This window comes from Doryrhamphus excisus, linkage group LG20 (genome assembly GCF_037039965.1).
Source record: "Doryrhamphus excisus strain RoL-2023G ecotype Guam linkage group LG20, RoL_Dexc_Guam_v1.1, whole genome shotgun sequence".
Classification (NCBI taxonomy): Eukaryota; Metazoa; Chordata; class Actinopteri; order Syngnathiformes; family Syngnathidae; genus Doryrhamphus; species Doryrhamphus excisus.
The window spans coordinates 4,674,814-4,692,882 of NC_136376.1; the positions used below are offsets into that span (position 1 = coordinate 4,674,814).

The following is an 18,069-nucleotide window of genomic DNA, read 5'->3' on the forward strand; positions in this document are numbered from 1 at the left end:
TTTTTTTAAGTTAATCCAAATTCTGCTTTCTGGAAAGGTGTTCATGAAGGTCACATGGAAGCTTGGTTGTTCTGTGAAGCATTAAGACATTTTACAGAAAAGATTTGTCTAGTAGGAGAAGGTCAACAAGGCAAGTTTGGAATAAATCCACATTAATATTTGTATAAGTCGCTCCGGAGTATGAGTTGCACAAGGCCAAAAATGCATAATTAGGTAGAAAAAAAACATACCTTAAGTCGCATTTTTTGCAGGTAATTTATTTTACAAACTACTTGGGCAAAACAGACATTACGTCCTTTTGGAAGGCAGGCTGAATATGTGTAAGATATGCTAACACAATGCTTATTCAGCTACACAAAAAATATAAACATGAACAGAAAAGGTGTCCAGTGTTTATGTAACATAAACAGTTTTTTCATTTATAAGTCGCTCTGGAGTATAAGTAGCAGGACCTATGAAAAAAAAGTACGACTTAGTCCAGAAAATACGGTACTTTTTTTCTATAAATATTTTGACTTATTGATTTATTCTTTAAATTACTGATGATTAAAAAATATATATATATTATATTTACCGTATTTTCTGGACTATAAGTCGCTTCAGAGTATAAGTCGCACAAGGCCAAAAATGCATTATTAGGTAGAAAAAAAACATACATAAGTCGCACTGGAGTATAAGTCGCATTTTTTGCGGGTAATTTATTTTCCAAACTACTTGACCAAAACAGACATTGCGTCCTCTTGGAAGGCAAGTTCTAACAATAAAAGAATAGAGAACAGGCTGAATAGGTGTAAGATATGCTACTGCTTATCCTCATGAGAGTCGTGGGGGGGTGCTGGAGCCTATCCCAGCAACACAAAAAATAAACATGAACAGAAAAGGTGTCCAGTGTTTATGTAACATAAACAGTTTATAAGTCGCTCTGGAGTCTAAGTCGCAGGAACAGCCAACCTATGAAAAAAAGTGTGACTTATAGTCCGGAAAATACGATAAATAAATAAATAAATAAATAAATAAATAAATAAATAAATAAATATTATAAATTGTTATAATGTACAGTATTACAAACAAAGCATAGTGTTATTAACTCATTCAATCTCATTCTCATAACTCATTCAAACAATTAATATTTTGCATCAACACCTTTTTGGGCCTCTTGCACAAAAAAAATAACGTAAAATGTGTATAAAATACAAATAAAATATAAAATTTTATAATATAATATTTTATAATATTATATTATATTTTATAATAATAAAATATGTATAAATATGTCTTTCAAAGCGAGCAGTCGAGTTTGGTCTCGACTGAGTTAAGTGTCAATATTCAAGCTTTTTTCATTTTTTTAGTGCCTTTAGCTAGGGATGCTCCGATGGAACGACCACTGATCATTATCGGCCGATTTCTACGAAATATCTAGTACTATTGTAGCCCGTAGCGATGCCTGCGTGGAGTGGAGTGTCTTCCCCTAACCAACATCTTGGGAAACGTCCTCCCATTTTCTTTAACTGTGAGCAGGCGAGCCAAAACAGAAACAATCATGAATATGAAAACAAACATGAATATTAACCCTAACCGCAATATAAACATAGCGATTGATGCCCGCTATGTCTGATCCACGGTCGCTTTGGCAACTATTCTTATCACCATGACTTTTAAGCTCCCGGTAGTTATTGTCAGCCTCAGCTTGGCCCCGTCGAAACTCCGGCAATTTGCAGCTCAATGTGCCTCGAGGAGAGGGGGGGGGGGGGGGGGGATCGGATGCGAAGGCGTCTGGTGTTTGTAAAAGTGGTCAATGCACGAGAATGTGAGTAGGAAGATGTCAAATTGGAGGCGACTTAGTCATGGCGGTGTGGGTGAGAGGCGCTCGTTGGCGGCGATGAGGAATATTTACACTGACAGCGTGAATGGAGTGTCCATGAACTTATTACTGGCACATATATTATGGCTGCGCTACAGCAAAAATGATATATACAGCCGAGCCCTTCATGTTCAAGGTTCAGCATTGGCGTCCCCGCAAATGTATGGATTTTTTTTGTTCAAGTACTCATTTGTTCAATGAGCGTGTATTTGATTTTTATTGATATTTGTTTTCCATCCGGCTCTCACTGTGTGTAGTATTTATCGTATTAAATAAACAATTGTCGTTGGGAATAGTGGGTTGGTTGCCATGGCAACGTCATTTCATGGCGTCTCCTTGATGATGATTGATAACATAAACCCAACCTCCTTTCCTTGCAGGGGGTTGGGGGGGGGGGCTGCCCTCCACCGAGAACATTCTATCCTTTTTTGTGATAATAGCTTTTTAATGTTGTGTTTTGTTTAGACATGCAAAGTAATTACCCCCCCCCCCAAACCCCCCAGCCCCACCCTTTTGTAATCACATTTTGCTGCCACTCACACAGTTATTACAGAAAGACAAATAGAGCAGGTGAAGGTGGGCGAGGGGGTGGGGGTGGGGGGTGGAGGGGGCTGCAATATGAATTGATGTCTTCCTCACGCCACCCCAAGATCACCGTGTGATAAATAGTCGGAATTAACACAAAGAAGGATGCTGTGTTTCCGTTTGATAACATTCAGTAAGGATGTGACCCTTTTTGCTCGCTGTTTTTAACGTATGAGGAGCATTTATGCTCATATTTGGAGAAGGACGTCAATATATATGAATGCAATTTATCTGCAAGGCTTCCAGGCGTTTGATCTGCTTTTAACCAGATTTGACCTGGTCAGGAAGCAAATGACAAAGATGGTGAAAAATATTCATATTCATTTCATAGTTATCTGGTTAATCTAGTTATTTAGTGGTGTGAAATTATTCATTCATTTATTTTCTACCGCTTATCCTTACGAGGGTCGCGGGGGTTGCTGGAGCCTATCCCAGCTGTCTTCGGCGAGAGAGGCGTGTTACACCCTGGACTGGTGGCCAGCCAATCACAGGGCACATATAGACAAACAACCATTCACACTCACATTCATACCTATGGATAATTTGGAGTCGCTAATTAACCTAGCATGTTTTTGGAATGTGGGAGGAAACCGGAGTACCCGGAGAAAACCCACACATGCATGGGGAGAACATGCAAACTCCACACAGAGATGGCTGAGGGTGGAATTGAACTCGAGTCTTCTAGATGTGAGGCTTGCGTGCTAACCACTTGCTAACTACTTGTATATATATATATACATATATATGTATATTTATATATATACATACATAATCCGGTTTCCTCCCACATTCCAAAAACATGCTAGGTTAATTGGCTACTCCAAATTGTCCATAGGTATGAATGTGAGTGTGAATGGTTGTTTGTCTATATGTGCCCTGTGATTGGCTGGCCACCAGTCTGGGGTGTACCCCGCCTCTCTCCCGGAGACAGCTGGGATAGGCTCCAGCATTCCCCCCGTGACCCTCGTGAGGATAAGCGACAGAAAATGAATGAATGAATATATATATATATAAATATATATATATGTTTTTTCCCACCTTTCTAGGTAATTTGGGTTGGTTTGGGTAAAGAATCTTCTGGAAATTGATCAATTGTGAATGAAATGGCGTCATGGTGAGAAACAAGGAACCTTTGTGGCAGATTGCCTCATGTCGGAATCTCATCACAAACACTTTTTTTTTAACCTTGTCTCATTTTTGTTTTATAATATTTTTTTGTCCAGGGTGTACCCCGCCTCCCGCCCAAAGTCAGCCGAAATAGGCCCCAAATGCTCCCGCGTCCCTACTGAGGATTAAGCGGCGTAGAAGATGGTTAGAGTTTTCCTCATGGTTAGATATTATAGCGCCACCTGTTGCTTTGACATGTAGAAATGGAAATACTTTTATTTTCAGCCCCAGTGGTGTGTAGATCAGGATCATTTTCCATTCTTAGAATGAAAAAGTCATTTATTTTAAAGCAGATGCGACCTTAAGAATATTGCTTTGCAAAATTCATTAATTCAGTTTGATGGCCTCAATAACCTCCACTTCCAGAAAAATGATGTTATCAGCAACGTGCACTCAACTCCCAATGTCTTCTTAAATGTTTCTATTAGCTCCAATTACTTTCCGGGTCCATGCGGTCCACCTGAGAGCAGCTGGTTTGCATCAGGCCATGCTGAGTAACAAGTGGAGGGCAGTTAGTGACGTCCGCTGTCACTCAGCCAGCGGGAGGGGGGGAATGAATCGGGAAGGACTTGGTGGTGCTGGTGTATTTGGATAGGGAACGTCGGAGCTTGGGAAGTGGATCAAACAAGAGGAATCACAGCGTCTCACTTTAAATGGATTCTGAGCACAGGAAAGGGTTTCATCTTCCTCTAAGGCAGGGGTCTCAAACTCAATTTACCCTGGGGGCCACTGGAGCTAGGGTCTGGGCAAGGCTGGGCCGCATCAGGTTTTCCCCCCCCCAAAAAAAAAAAGCATTTATTAAAAATTTTTTTTTTAAAAAACTTTGTTCCAATTTTCTACAATAAAAGCTCTGATAAAACATTCCACTGTTCTCAAATATCTTAATTTTTATTTTTCTGCACAAAATAAGATGAAAAATAAATAAACAAATCAAGAATAAAGAAAATCAATCAATCAGTAATAAATAAATCTAATAATAATAATAAAACGGCAAATAATAAAAACTTAAGAAACCACATATAGTTGGTGGGTAGACAAATTATTTGTTTCAGATTAAAATGAACAAAGCATTATTAGAGCCCTGTAGACATGACAAAACACAACTATAGTCACATTTATACTCTTTCTTTTTTTATTTACAACATATTGCGCAACTACAGGGTCTTGAGACACATGCTAACTCGCAAACTAGAGAGCTAGCGACCTAAACGGTAGCCTTCAAGTTATTTCCTTTAAACTTAAATAGCCAAAAACTTACCACTTCCACACGGATAGGGAGGATAACTATTAAGTTATTTAACCTTTAACATGAACATTAATCAAACGTAATAATTTTTTCTGGGTACATGATACCATATGCATCCATATCAAACTTTGAAACATTAAACATTAAACTTTCATATCAAGGCGGGGGCCTCAAACTAGTGTCCTGCGGGCCACATTTGGCCCGCGGGCCACGTGTTTGAGACCCCTGCTCTAAAGTCTCCACCCCTGCCATCCATGTCGATTAGTTTGGGCACTGTCCTTTTAAGATACCGTGGATCATCTTCTTTCGATTAGACGTTAATAAGGACAGTAATGCCAATGGAAACATGAAAGGAATTCAACCCGCACACGCCTACAGTCATTAAAATAAAATGAGGCCCCCCCCCCATGATGTAACTCCACCTGATCGGTGGCGCACAAAAGGGTGAAAATGTGTCAAAATGTGTTGCCCTTGCTATTGTTTTTCAAACACACACACACCACATGATGGCGCTGTTATTTGACACCCCCACTGCTAAATCCGATTTTAATTGATCACACCCCATAGGGGGCGCCACACATGACCTTTACAAAACAGTAATATTATATTATATTACCACAGACTGCCCTGGCTGCGTCCCGGCTGGTCCACCGTTAATGAATGTTACATTTATCACATTTATTTGTGCAGCATTGTTGTTCCTCGCGGTCGCCCACTTTTGCATGTGGAGCGTGTTCAAATCCTGTCACGGCACGGTTGTGTTTTATGGCTTGTTGTAAATTTCCATTGCGCCTCAGTAACCCTGTATGACTGACAGCCTTTGTCCCGCCGGGCGCGGGCGTGTCGCCGGGTAACGTTTCATTGACAAATCCACGCCATTAAGCTTATTGACTGAGCTGATTCACATCCGGTGTGAAACAGAATAAACACGTACAATAACAAGTGCATTCTAACAAAGGACGTTGTGGGGATGTTCCGTTGTGCACGAGGAGCCGTTAGCCGTGCCTGCTATAAACGAGTAATAAAACAGATGCTTTAAAGCGTAAGGTAAGATCCAAGCTAGGCTAGCTGCTGCAGCTAACAATAGACGGTGTGAAATGAGTGACAACTTTCGATATTGGTGGAATGAAAAGTAGGATTCAAAATGAATAAATTTAATCATTTTGTAGAAAAACATATATATTAAAATATATATATATATATTATTTTTTAATTTTTTTGAATTAATGTTAATTGTATTTAATTAATATATTAACTATAGTATTAACTATAATATATATTTTTGTTAATTAATATATTAACATAATATATAAATATATATGCATATATTATATTATCTTAATATATTAATATATAATAAATATATTTATATGTTTATTATTTATATAAAGTTACATATAATAAATATAATTGTGTATAATATAATACAATTATAAAGTTATATATAATATATTATGTTAATATATTAATATACAGTAAATATATTAATATATTTATTATATATATAGTTATATATAACAAATATATATAATTATGTACAATATAATATAATTATAAGTTATATATAATATAATTATATATATAATATATAACCTAATTATATATATTTTTTAAAACTATATATGTTTATCTATTAGTATATATTTATAATATATATAAAGTTATATATAATATAATACATATATATATAATATAATATAATTATATATATTTTAAAAACAATATATAACTAACTCTAACTATAACTAAGTATATATATATATATATATATATAATGTTTTTTTATTGTTTGGCCCTTTATTTTCCCTAATTTAAAAGCCACTTAAGCGCATATTAACTTGCTATCTGGGGTCTGCTATGATATGCTGTGATGTTTTAAGCCACATTATCATCCTTTAGAGATATGAGCCTCTAAATGAGCACCGATGTTGTCAGTTTGCTATTGTTGCACTTGTTCACCTTTTGGCCCATTCCACTCGCGCCTGTTGTTTTGTTAGCCAAAGCGTAACGTAAACAAACATGACGTGAGTTGCACGGTATTGCCGTCAGTAATGCTGTTCTATATGGACAAGGTCGCACGTTGCAACATTGTCGTTGCCTTTGGCGGCGAGCCGCGTGGACGACTGTCGGGTGGGTGTCGATGAATTTGTAACTGAACAGCGTGGGGGGGGGGAGAGGGTGTCATGACATGTTTTTCCACCCTGTTCCTCATGTGAGCAGGAAAAAGGGATTATAGTTTGACTTCATCAATTGTTGTTGATGGCCAGAGGAAGGAAATACAGCAATTGTCTCCCGTAAATGATGACTACATTATAATCCTACTGCAGACTCATCTTCAATTAAATGCTAACACTTGCTAATTAGCTCTTAAACTGGGGAGAATTCTTTGTGTCTGCACTAAACGCTCATTTGGCAAATTAAAACTTTTTACTCAACTTGGCCGTGAAACTATAAATGTCACAGTGGTAATTATAGGGAGTTTGGATATACGTCACGTGGGAGCCACAAATGGGTGTGCAGCACGTTGCCGTGTGCATGTTTGGGACATCTTGTCATATTACAAACATGTGTGTGTGTGTGTTTCACACACGCCGGTCCGCCTTCCCAGCATCAACCCGTGTAGTTTATTGTGGTCCCTTGTGGCTGGCTTTTCGCACCATCTCGACTTTTTTGCCATTATTGTTACCATCCGATGAATAAAACAGGAACAGTGTGTTCGGATGAAGCTGTCACTCAAGAGACGCATAATCAAGTTGTTAGATCACAGTGATCTCTGAGGCTTAAAGGGGACCTATTATGCTTTTTCCACTTTTCTGACCTATAAATGTAGTTAGGATGTTGAGGTTAGCGCTTTTGGAAGTGAAGTTTGGGATTGCTCAAAACACTCTGTTTGAAAAGGCGTGTTTAAACCGTTCCTTTGTGACATCACAGAGGGGTGGACTTCCTTATATGGTTCATAGTTTGATCGATGTGTGATCAATCACAGCAAAGTGGGCATGCCCGGATGTGGGTGGAATAAATTAGGAAGCACAAATCCAAGGAAATATAGCTGGGATTGGTGCAGATTTTTCAAAATCTAAAAAGGTTTCTGTGCCGGTTATTGTGTGTAGCTGCTCTATAGGAGACGACAACTCAATACATTCATTCATTCATTCATTCATTTTCTACCGCTTTTTCCTCACGAGGGTCGCAGGGGGTGCTGGAGCCTATCCCAGCTGTCTTCAGGCGAGAGGCGGGGTACACCCTGGACTGTTGGCCAGCCAGCCAATCACAGGGCACATATAGACAAACAACCATTCACACTCACATTCATACCTATGGACAATTTGGAGTCGCCAATTAACCTAGCATGTTTTTGGAATGTGGGAGGAAATCGGAGTACCCGGAGAAAACCCACGCATGCACGGGGAGAACATGCAAACTCCACACAGAGATGACCGAGGTTGGAATTGAACCCTGGTCTCCTAGCTGTGAGGTCTGCGCGCTAACCACTCGACCGCCATGCCGCCCCTCAACTCAATACAAAGGGTTGAAAAATTAGCATAATAGGTCCCCTTTAAAAAAAATAAAATTCCGACTTTCCGATTTTGCACAATTTGACATACTGCACTTAAACAGCTTAGCTAGCACTCGTATGCAATTACTACATAACCAATTACCTTGAATATGTTCACCAAGGTTACAGTCTGCTTGCATTGGGGCAAAGTGGGGCAGTGACCCACCAGATCCTGCAGATGGCACTATAATACGGGGTGAATCACACTGTGCTCCCATCCACAGGACTGGAGTAGAACAACATTGCATGTTTAGATTTGGCCTCTCATTGGCTAACAGTTAGCGGTTAGCGTGCCAGCTGTTGCTTGGGCATGCACGGATGGACATTTCTGACGTGCTTTAAAGGTTAATACACAGGGTGTATACTTGTGGACATACCCTTGTGAAGTCCTCCGGTCAGCCCAAGACATGTGTAAGTCTCATCAGTAGCTCGTAAAAAAGCCACACACCGAGGACAGGAAGCGGTTGCTGTACTGTACGCTGTCTGTTTTTAACATTTTGTGGAAGTCAAAACTCAAAACAACAGAATACCCACCAGGTGCTAACAATATCTCCCAGGGTGTGCTGTAAAACCGTTGTTTCTCACCGGCTATAAACATCCTTTTCGGGAAAAAAATCAATCTGCTGCCTCTCAGTCGGCTGCCATTTCATCCCCGAGGCTGACGACCACTGCCGCCGCCGCCACCGCCGTTTTACGCGAGTCAGCACTTCTACAGCAACTTGGCTGCACTTGACCTCGTGTTCGTCTCCCGCCGTGGGGAGTGGGAAAAAAAAAGGGCCACACTGCAAATTTTTTTTTTTTTTGGCTTGTTGGTTGTTGTTGCTGTGCTTCATCAATAAGCTGTTGCGACATCAGCATGTTACGCGGCGGCGTAATGGCTCTCTTACACACTCTTTGGCCATGGCGATGAATGGGACCAGACAGGTCACTTATGTAACAGCGTTCGGGGTGTCACAGGAGGCGGGGGAGAAACGGTGGTTTGTGTGTTGGGGGGGGGGGGCTAAAAACCGAAATGTTCAGGAGAGCGTGACCTCACTGAGAACTATGCACCATTTCTTTCAAGTGATGTCACAACTCTTATGTGTGTGTGTGTGTGTGTGTGTGTGTGTGTGTGTGTGTGTGTACAGGCTCGTAACTGCTTTACTAACACATTTATTGTGCTTCCTGGTTGGTTTGTTAGCAAGCAATATACAAGAAACATTGTGCAGCCAATTACATTTTATTGAATTTGGTGTTCACTTGTTTGTGCAAGCAAACTCTTCTCCCCCCGAACCGCTGCACACAAAAGGGTGAAAATGTGTCAAAACATGCACCCCTACAGTGTTTCTTGTGCTATTATTTTTCTGAAAAATACACCACACTGTGGCGGCCCCTAAAGTCAATGTGGACTTGAAATTTCTCACACAGCTCAATGCTATTTAGAAAGGTACTCGTGTATCTTTTAGGCAGGATATCCTAATATTTATCCTAATAATACTGTTGATACATAACTGTATCTTATGTTATGCTATGCTGTGCTATGCTATGTGATGTTATGCTAGGTTGGGTTAGCTTATGTTTGTTATGTTTTGCTATGCTATGCATGTTATGGTATGGTATGGTATGTTACCCAAGTGTTATGTTATGTTACATTATGTTATGCTATGCTAAGTTAGGTTAACTTATGTTACATTATGTTATGCTATGCTAAGTTAGGTGATGCTAAGTTAGGTTAACTTATGTTACATTATGTTTTGCTATGTTATGCTATGCTAGGTTAAGTTAACTTATGTTACGTTATGTTTTGCTATACATGTTCGGCTAGGTTAGGCTAATTTATGTTACCTTATGTTTTGCTATGCTATGCATGTTATGGTATGGCATGTTACATGAGTATGTTACATTATGCTGTGCTATGCTATGCTATGCTATGCTATGCTATGCTAAGTTAACTTGTGTTACATAATGTTTTGCTATGTTATGTTATGCTAGGTTAGGTTAACTTATGTTACATTATCTTTTGCTATGCATGTTATGCTATGCTAGGCTAGGTTAGGCTAACTATGTTACGCTATATTTTAGGTTAGGTTAACTAATGTTACATTGTTTTTTACTATGCTTCGCATGTTATGTTATTTGTTAGGTTAGGCTAGGTTATGTAATGTTATGCTATGCAAGGTTAGCTATGCTGTGTTAGGTTAGGTTATGCTCGGTTATGTTATGTCATACAGTCGACAAAGGCGTGCAATTCTGATCCAAATTAAAATTCTTCAGCCTTGATGTAGGTCTGCCATTCCAGTCTAATTTTAGTTCCTCCCCCAAGGATGTCAATGTTTTGATTGCTGTCCTTTTTAGCAGTGTTATGCAAGAACCGCTTAGTTGATTTCCATGAGAAAGAACCCCATAAAACTTAAGTGGTTACAATCCTCATATTTTTTTCAAGCATTTTGTTGCATTTATGGACACAGTATGTATTAAGTGCTATTCTAAAAATATATATATATTATGGTTTTTAAACACTATTCTCACAAAACTGATTAGCAGATCTGCGTTTTAAAGTATCGGCCGATATCGACATAGTCTTTTTTCCACTGATATCGGCTGATACCAATTGGAGCACCCCTAGTATATGCTATGTTTATGAAACCTACAACAAAATATTCTTTGTGCCTTGAAAAATCAGACAAAATCGTCCAAAATGGAAGACATCTTTAATTCAGTCTTAATTGTCCTGCTCTATCGAGTGCTATTCTACATCTTTGAATCTTTAATGTCATAGCTTGTAGGTTTAAAATGATTTGGACTGAATCTCTGCCTTCTTAAAATAATTTGAATGGTGTATGTCAAGTCTCATTAAAGAGAGCGAGCGTCTTAATTAGAAACACACCCAGCAAGTATGTAAGTGAGGATTATTGTGTTTTTTTTATTTTTATTGCCAATGCCAGAGGGCTCATGCATGCACAACAAACTCTCCTCGCTTGCTCGTGATCACTTTTATTTACAAACCACTGTCGCCGCCTTTCATTTTGGAATTTGACGTGACGGAAATACTCATTCCAGTGTAGCTGCAGACAAGAAGAAAGAAGTTTTTATCTTTTTTTTTTTTTTTTGCTTATCTTTGTTTGTGAGGCGCTCTGCCAAGACATTACATGACACAAACGTGGGTGTAAAAAAAAAAAAAAGGGGGGGGTGGGGGTGGGGGGGTGGACTTGGCGGCCTTAAATACTTGATTGTGTGTGTAATGTGAACTGAGCGCTTGTATCTGCCAGCGTTCTTCTCAGGCAGGTTCATGTGTTTTTGATTAAGAGCGCCTCCAGGGAAGGCAGGAATAAGAGAAACGATGAATTATTGTCGTTTCATTTCATTCTTTACGACCTCAGCCATCTTCTAACATCTCTATCAGTTTTGTTTTTTTTTTAATCTTTGTGCTTTGTTGTGTCTCGTATGCAACAGTTTCAGTCCACTTTCACGTTGGGGTCGAGAGGGAACCCGAGGCCGCTGTTTACGAGCACAGTGCAGCTCTATTTGCCCAGTACTCACACTGCGTTAATCCAGTTTTTAGAATAATTAGCTACAGGCTAGCAGGCATGTGAAATTTTCTTCCCTCGCTTGTAAACGTCGTCTTTGGCTCGACGTGATCAAAGAGGAAATGCGCTTTTGTCTGCGCGTTGTATGCCACGCTGGAAGATGCAGATTTAGCGAGGCTTTGTTGTAAAAATATATCTATTGAAAAAAAAAACAAATCAGCACACAGCCAGATTGCTTTCTTTCGCCTGACATAAAGCAACAGTATGTGATAATTGTGCCTTAAAGTAATAGTAATTGAGCTTGTGGTAGCTTGGAGAATAGCATTGCTGATCAGCAACTGCTCCTATAATGTGTTGCAGTATAGGTGGACCAGCCTGGATGCATTTTGCTTTTTTTGTGTGTGTTTGTATTTTATCAGTATTTGTCCCTGACCATTTCAATTGGCTTTTTCGTGGGTAATATTGGTATTTTGTTGATAAAATATTTCCTTTTTTACTAATTGAGTGACTGGTTTAAAAATATTTCTTTGAAAATGGAAAAAAGTGACCTAAAGCAATTATATATAATATTGGAATTGCAATGTCCGCCACCAGTTGGGCCAATGTGTCGCTTTAAAAGTACTTTCATTCATATTTTGGTGTGACAATATTCCCCCCCTTTTTATAAAAAAGTATCAAAAACTCACTTAAAGGAATTTTATGTAACAATTTCACCTTTAAATTATATACTGAGAAAAATAAATGTCTTGTAATGGCTTATTGAAATCGGCCGACCGCTGCTTTAACACCGCCAATGTTCTTCCTTCAGCTCCCAATTTGAAGGGGCGTCCTCGGAAGAAGAAGTTGTCCTTCTCGCAAAAGAGGGACTTTCAGGTTCAAGGGTCATCGGGGTCAAACCAGGGGTCTACAGCAGCAGTGGCGGCGCAGGACGCCATCAGCCCAGACAGCAAAAGTCCCAAGGTGGGTCTAAGAGTTTAATGGATGGTGACAGAATTGATAGATGTCATTTCTGATGGGAGGCGTCTATTTTTCTGTTACTTTCATTTTCCTATATCCTACTGTGTGCACATGTGAGCTGTGTCGTAATATTCCAAGTCAAGCAAACAGACTTTTTCCGCAGATGTTATCCCAATGACCTTGGACAGCTAAATCAATATTAGTAATTCTGTCTTGAAACTGGAGTCAACATAATCTGTGCTTAATCTGCGATGACAAGAGGAGCCGCATCATTGGGAATCAATGGGAGGTTACCCCACCCAACCCCCCTTGGACGAGCTGCTTGTACATTTTTTTTGGGGGGGGAGGGGGTTGCCCCACATCTGTTGCATGAAAAATAAAAAGTCGACTTAATTTCCGATGTCCTCGCCTCGCAGGTCAAAGCAAGCTGTAAAGCGCTACCCAATGGCAGGATTAGCTCCACCGCCAAGCACAAAGCCAGCGGCCTCGGGAAGAGGACGCCGCCCGAGGATAAGGAGCGAAGGAAGGAGGTGGAGGAGAGGAGAGAGAAGGAGGAGACCAGGGAGGATGACGAGTCGTCGTGTTCGTTATCGTCGACGGAGGAGAGCCGAGAGGACGAGCAGGCCTTCCTTGTGGAGCTCTACAAGTACATGAAGGAGAGGGACACGCCCATCGAGAGGATCCCCTTCCTGGGCTTCAAACAGAGTGAGTGGCACTTTGGGAAAGTCCTCTTTCATCTGTGGAAATTCTTCACTCCGACACTTAAAAGGTCCCATAATAACCCATTTTCACCAATAGTGTATTGGAAGTGTGTTGTCGAAATCGAGCCGTCGACTTTTTAAAAGTGCTTTTCGTCAAGCCATTTTTATCCACTTTTTTGTGTATTGCAGTTAATTGGTTCCAGACCCCACCCCAATAAGTGAATTTCCGCAAAGTCGTATTCAATATTAATAAATGGAAAATGTAGAGAATGACATAATACTTATGTAGACATGACATAACACCCCTATAGTCACCTTTACACACCCGTTATTCGAACACAGTTTGTAACACATTGCTCTACTGTAATGTGCAGGCTACGGGAACACTGCAGGGACATAAGAGACTGCTGCTAGCATAGCAAGCTATCGTGCTAACTGGTTAGCCTGTTCAATTTGTTTTTTATTTTAAACTTAAGAAAGTTTTGCAAACTGAGTGGGGAAGAAGGAACAAAATAAGAATCCAAAAATGTACCACTTCCACACGAAATGGGAGAACTTTTTTTCCACTTTATCATGTCGGACATGTCTCATGGCTAACTGGTTAGCCTGTTCAATTTGTTTATTTTAAACGTAAGAAAGTTTTGCAAACTGAGTGGGGAAGAAGGAACAAAATAAGAATCCAAAAATGTACCACTTCCACACGAAATGGGAGGAGAACTTTTTTTCCCACTTTATCATGTCGGACATGTCTCACGGCTAACTGGTTAGCCTGTTCAATTTGTTTATTTTAAACTTAAGAAAGTTTTGCAAACGGAGTGGGGAAGAAGGAACAAAATAAGAATCCAAAAATGTACCACTTCCACACGAAATGGGAGGAGAACTTTTTTTCCCCACTTTATCATGTCGGACATGCCATGGCTGACTCCATGTAGCGTGAAGTTACTGTAATCTAAGGTGATGTCCCATCAATTGTAACAATTCCAAAACAGCAATCATTTAATAACACATTTACATTTACATTTACCATATTTGATTGGTGACGTACTGAGGGCTGTATAGTTAGAAACAGCACTTTTTTGGATGAAAATGAACGTCACAAATTGATTAGAATGCAACATTGGCACTTCCCTTGCATTAGATAACTTGTAGTTTATTCTAAGTCTCATTTATTGTCTCATTTAATGTTTAAAAATATACTCTTTACTAATTCCTTGAAGTCTGCCGCCCCGCTTATAAGGCTCACACTCATTCTTATCAAATAGTTTCAAATCCTTAACTGTCTCCTCATGAATCTTCTCTAAAGAACGAAACACTTGAAAGGGGTCTCCAATGTAGGTCAGGCAGAGATGGCCCACATTCACGCCGTAAAGGTCACAACATGGCGTCTTGAAGGTGCGTTTGTTTTAATTCGTCATTTGATCCGGAAGGCACGAGAGACCCCTTCTGCTTTTTTGTCAGCCTTTATTCCACCCGGAGTGAATTCATCACACTTGCATTCGCCCCCCCCCCCCCCAAAAAAAAGATTGAAGGATCAGAAGGATGTGATTCAAAAGAGGGCGCGGGACATACGTGGAATGTAGCGTCGACGCTTTGTATTTGACTTTAAAACGTGTTAACCGTCGACTGCTGCGTGAAGGTGAGCCACGGTCGCCGTCATCTGGCGGTTAAATGGGTCACAATAGCGCAATTGAATAAAGTCGGCGTGCACGCTTTCGGCTCTCAAGCAGCCGGCCTCATTAAATGGTAAAAAATCATGCTGTTTAAAATACTTCATTGGCAGCGAAGAAGACTATTAAATAAATCATAATTAATACAACAAAGACGGAAAGTCTTCCCTCCAAACGAGCTACAAACGGGAATGAAACATTTCCAGCCGATTTGGAGTGAAATTGTTTGATTCTCATCACGAATGATGATAATAATGTTGCTTTTAATGGTGTTTAACACAGCAACAGATGGCCGACTGATTCACCCTTGTTAGCTGGCTGCTTCCCGTATCCAAAAGCGCCCAGCCCTCCCCCCAACCGAATCCCAACACGGATGGTTTATTCCACCTCGTCGTACCTGTGCGCAGATTTTGACATTTAAAAAGACTCTTGCTAATGCTATATTTTTTCTGCCGCTTTCGCACACGCCGAGTCTACTTGTTCTCCTGCCTTGCCCGGCTTTCATATTGAATTTATACGCGGCCCCCGGGGGCTGTATGCATTAAACATGTCAGAGCACAGCCGCTGATCTGAGGCCCGTCGGCCCCTTAAGTCTGTAATAAGCACGTGTATTTTACAGCACCCGCTCTAAACCTTTCAAATAACACGTTGAGCCCCGATGACCGGCCATGTTTAAGATATTATTTGTCACCATGGCTCTATTAGAGCCGGGGTCGTGTCCATGCTGGATTCAAGACCTTCGCTATTATACTCCATGTCTGGCTCGAGCTTGATTTTTCACCGCAAGGTCACAGTCACTGTTAGCATCCTCAATAATCACATGTTGTTCCAAAACGATGATTTAAAGTATTTGAAGTATGCCTCAAAAGTCAAAGCATATATAAAGTCAAATCTAGTCATCCTGTCATGGCAAAGAGGAACGGTGTGATGATAACCATAGAACAGAAATGGGACCTCACAATATTACCTCAATTGCTTGAATTAACAACTCTATTAACTGCTATATGTTGCCGAAAATTCCCGGCTGTGATAACATTTACGGAATGATATATTCAAAATTAGTATGCAACTCACTCCAAATTATTTTTTTTTAAACCATAATAGGAGCAAAATCAGCGGATAGCATATGTTAGCACTGGTGGTTTAAAAGAATGCATTGTACAAAATAAAGTGTATTTTTTCACATGGGCTCCACGGTGACAAGTGGTTATCACAGCTAGGAGACCTGAGTTCAAGTCCACCCCGAGTTCAATTCCACCCTCAGCCACCTCTGTGTTGAGTTAGCATGTTCTCCCCGTGCATGTGTTGGTTTTCTCCGGGTACTCCGGTTTCCTCCCACATTCCAAAAATATGCTAGGTTAATTGGCGACTCCAAATAGGGTGAGTAGTTTTCCTTTATTTTAGTTTTATTTTATAGTTTTCTAAGCCTTGTTTTCCGCAATCATAAGGTCCTGGCTGGTCCACAGTAAAGCCTGTTTTATGCTTTCCGCATCTGTGAGGTCTGAGCTAGTGGTGGGATGGTGGGAAAAAACGTTCATTTCAGTGATCCAGATCATTCTGGTTGATTCAGTAAAAAGATCCGTTCATTTCGGTCAATTGGTTGTTAGCCTGTGATCTCCCCGAATGGTGTGTCGGGCATGAACGAACGGGTCAAAAGAACAAGTTAACAAGTTAAATTCATGAATGAGTGTAGGTCATGAATGAACGACCGACCGGTCAATCGCGGTCAATCTCTCGGTCTCGGTCTCGGTCTTTCAGTCAGCTGACCCCACCCACAGAGCGAGGCGCCACGATAGGATAAGACAGGCAAGCACGCAGATAGTCCCGCCCTGCAAAAGGAACGGTGAACCGACTCTCCAGCCAATCAAAAAAAAGCATTTACAACTGAACAGACTGAACGGGTATTTTAGGAGCGATGGCCTCATTCATTCCGTTCACAAAAAAAGAACTAGTTCTTTTGACCCGTTCATTCATGACCGACCGACGAGTGTCGGTCAATCTCTCGGTCTCGGTCTTTCAGTCAGCTAACCCCACCCACCCACAGAGCGAGGCGCCACGATAGGATAAGACAGGCAAGCATGCAGATAGTCCCGCCCTGCAAATGGAACGGTGAACCGACTCTCCAGCCAATCAATAAAAAGCATTTGCAACTGAAGAGACTGAACGGGTATTTTAGGAGCGGTGACCTCATTTATTCCGTTCACAAAAAAAGAACTAGTTCTTTTGACCCGTTCGTTCATGACCGACACACCACTAGTCTGCGTGGCTCAGTGCGGACAAATGACGTCATATTCGCACCCACGCCCCCCCTCAAGTGGCCGCTTTCATGTGGAAAATGTCCCTACCGCGCACCTCTGCATTTTTCTAGCTTAAGTGGACGGACACAGGTGGAAAAATATGGCAGGCGAGCAGAAATATGGACATTTCCATGAACACACAAAGTAGTTTAAGCATACGGAAACACTGAAACAAGTTGTTTTAAGTCAAGTTGTTTGTTTTTATTTTCTTTTGCCGTCTTCAGCATGCCTTTTGTCAGCACATTCTCCTGCCGAGGTACAAGTCCCCGTGGTGGCAAGAGTGACAAGCTGCGATAAGCGGGTGGACCACCTCATGCTGTCACAGCAGCAAATAAGAACAACACGATTCCTCTTCTTCAAGAAGTAGAGCGTCGCTATGGGCTCCAGTTTAGACGCCTGTTTTCCATACGCTGCCCCCTGCAGTTTGGCAGCAGACGCCACACGGAGTATAAAGACACACACGCTCTATCAAGCGCTAAAGTCTTTGGAATGCCGGTAGATTTTCCTTGTCGAAAAAAAAATCCAA

The 18,069-nt window shown here is 40.6% G+C and overlaps 1 protein-coding gene across 2 annotated transcripts in view; it reads left to right on the plus strand.

Moving 5' to 3' along the window:
* The window catches only part of arid5b (AT-rich interaction domain 5B), a 113,220-nt gene that overhangs the window by 71,078 nt on the left and 24,073 nt on the right, over window positions 1–18,069 (plus strand). For both annotated transcript variants that reach the window (XM_058058363.2, XM_058058362.2), the window contains 2 exons: window positions 12,730–12,881; window positions 13,295–13,583. In XM_058058363.2, the coding sequence (XP_057914346.2) occupies window positions 12,730–12,881; window positions 13,295–13,583 (441 nt within the window). The remainder of the gene's footprint in view (window positions 1–12,729; window positions 12,882–13,294; window positions 13,584–18,069) is intronic.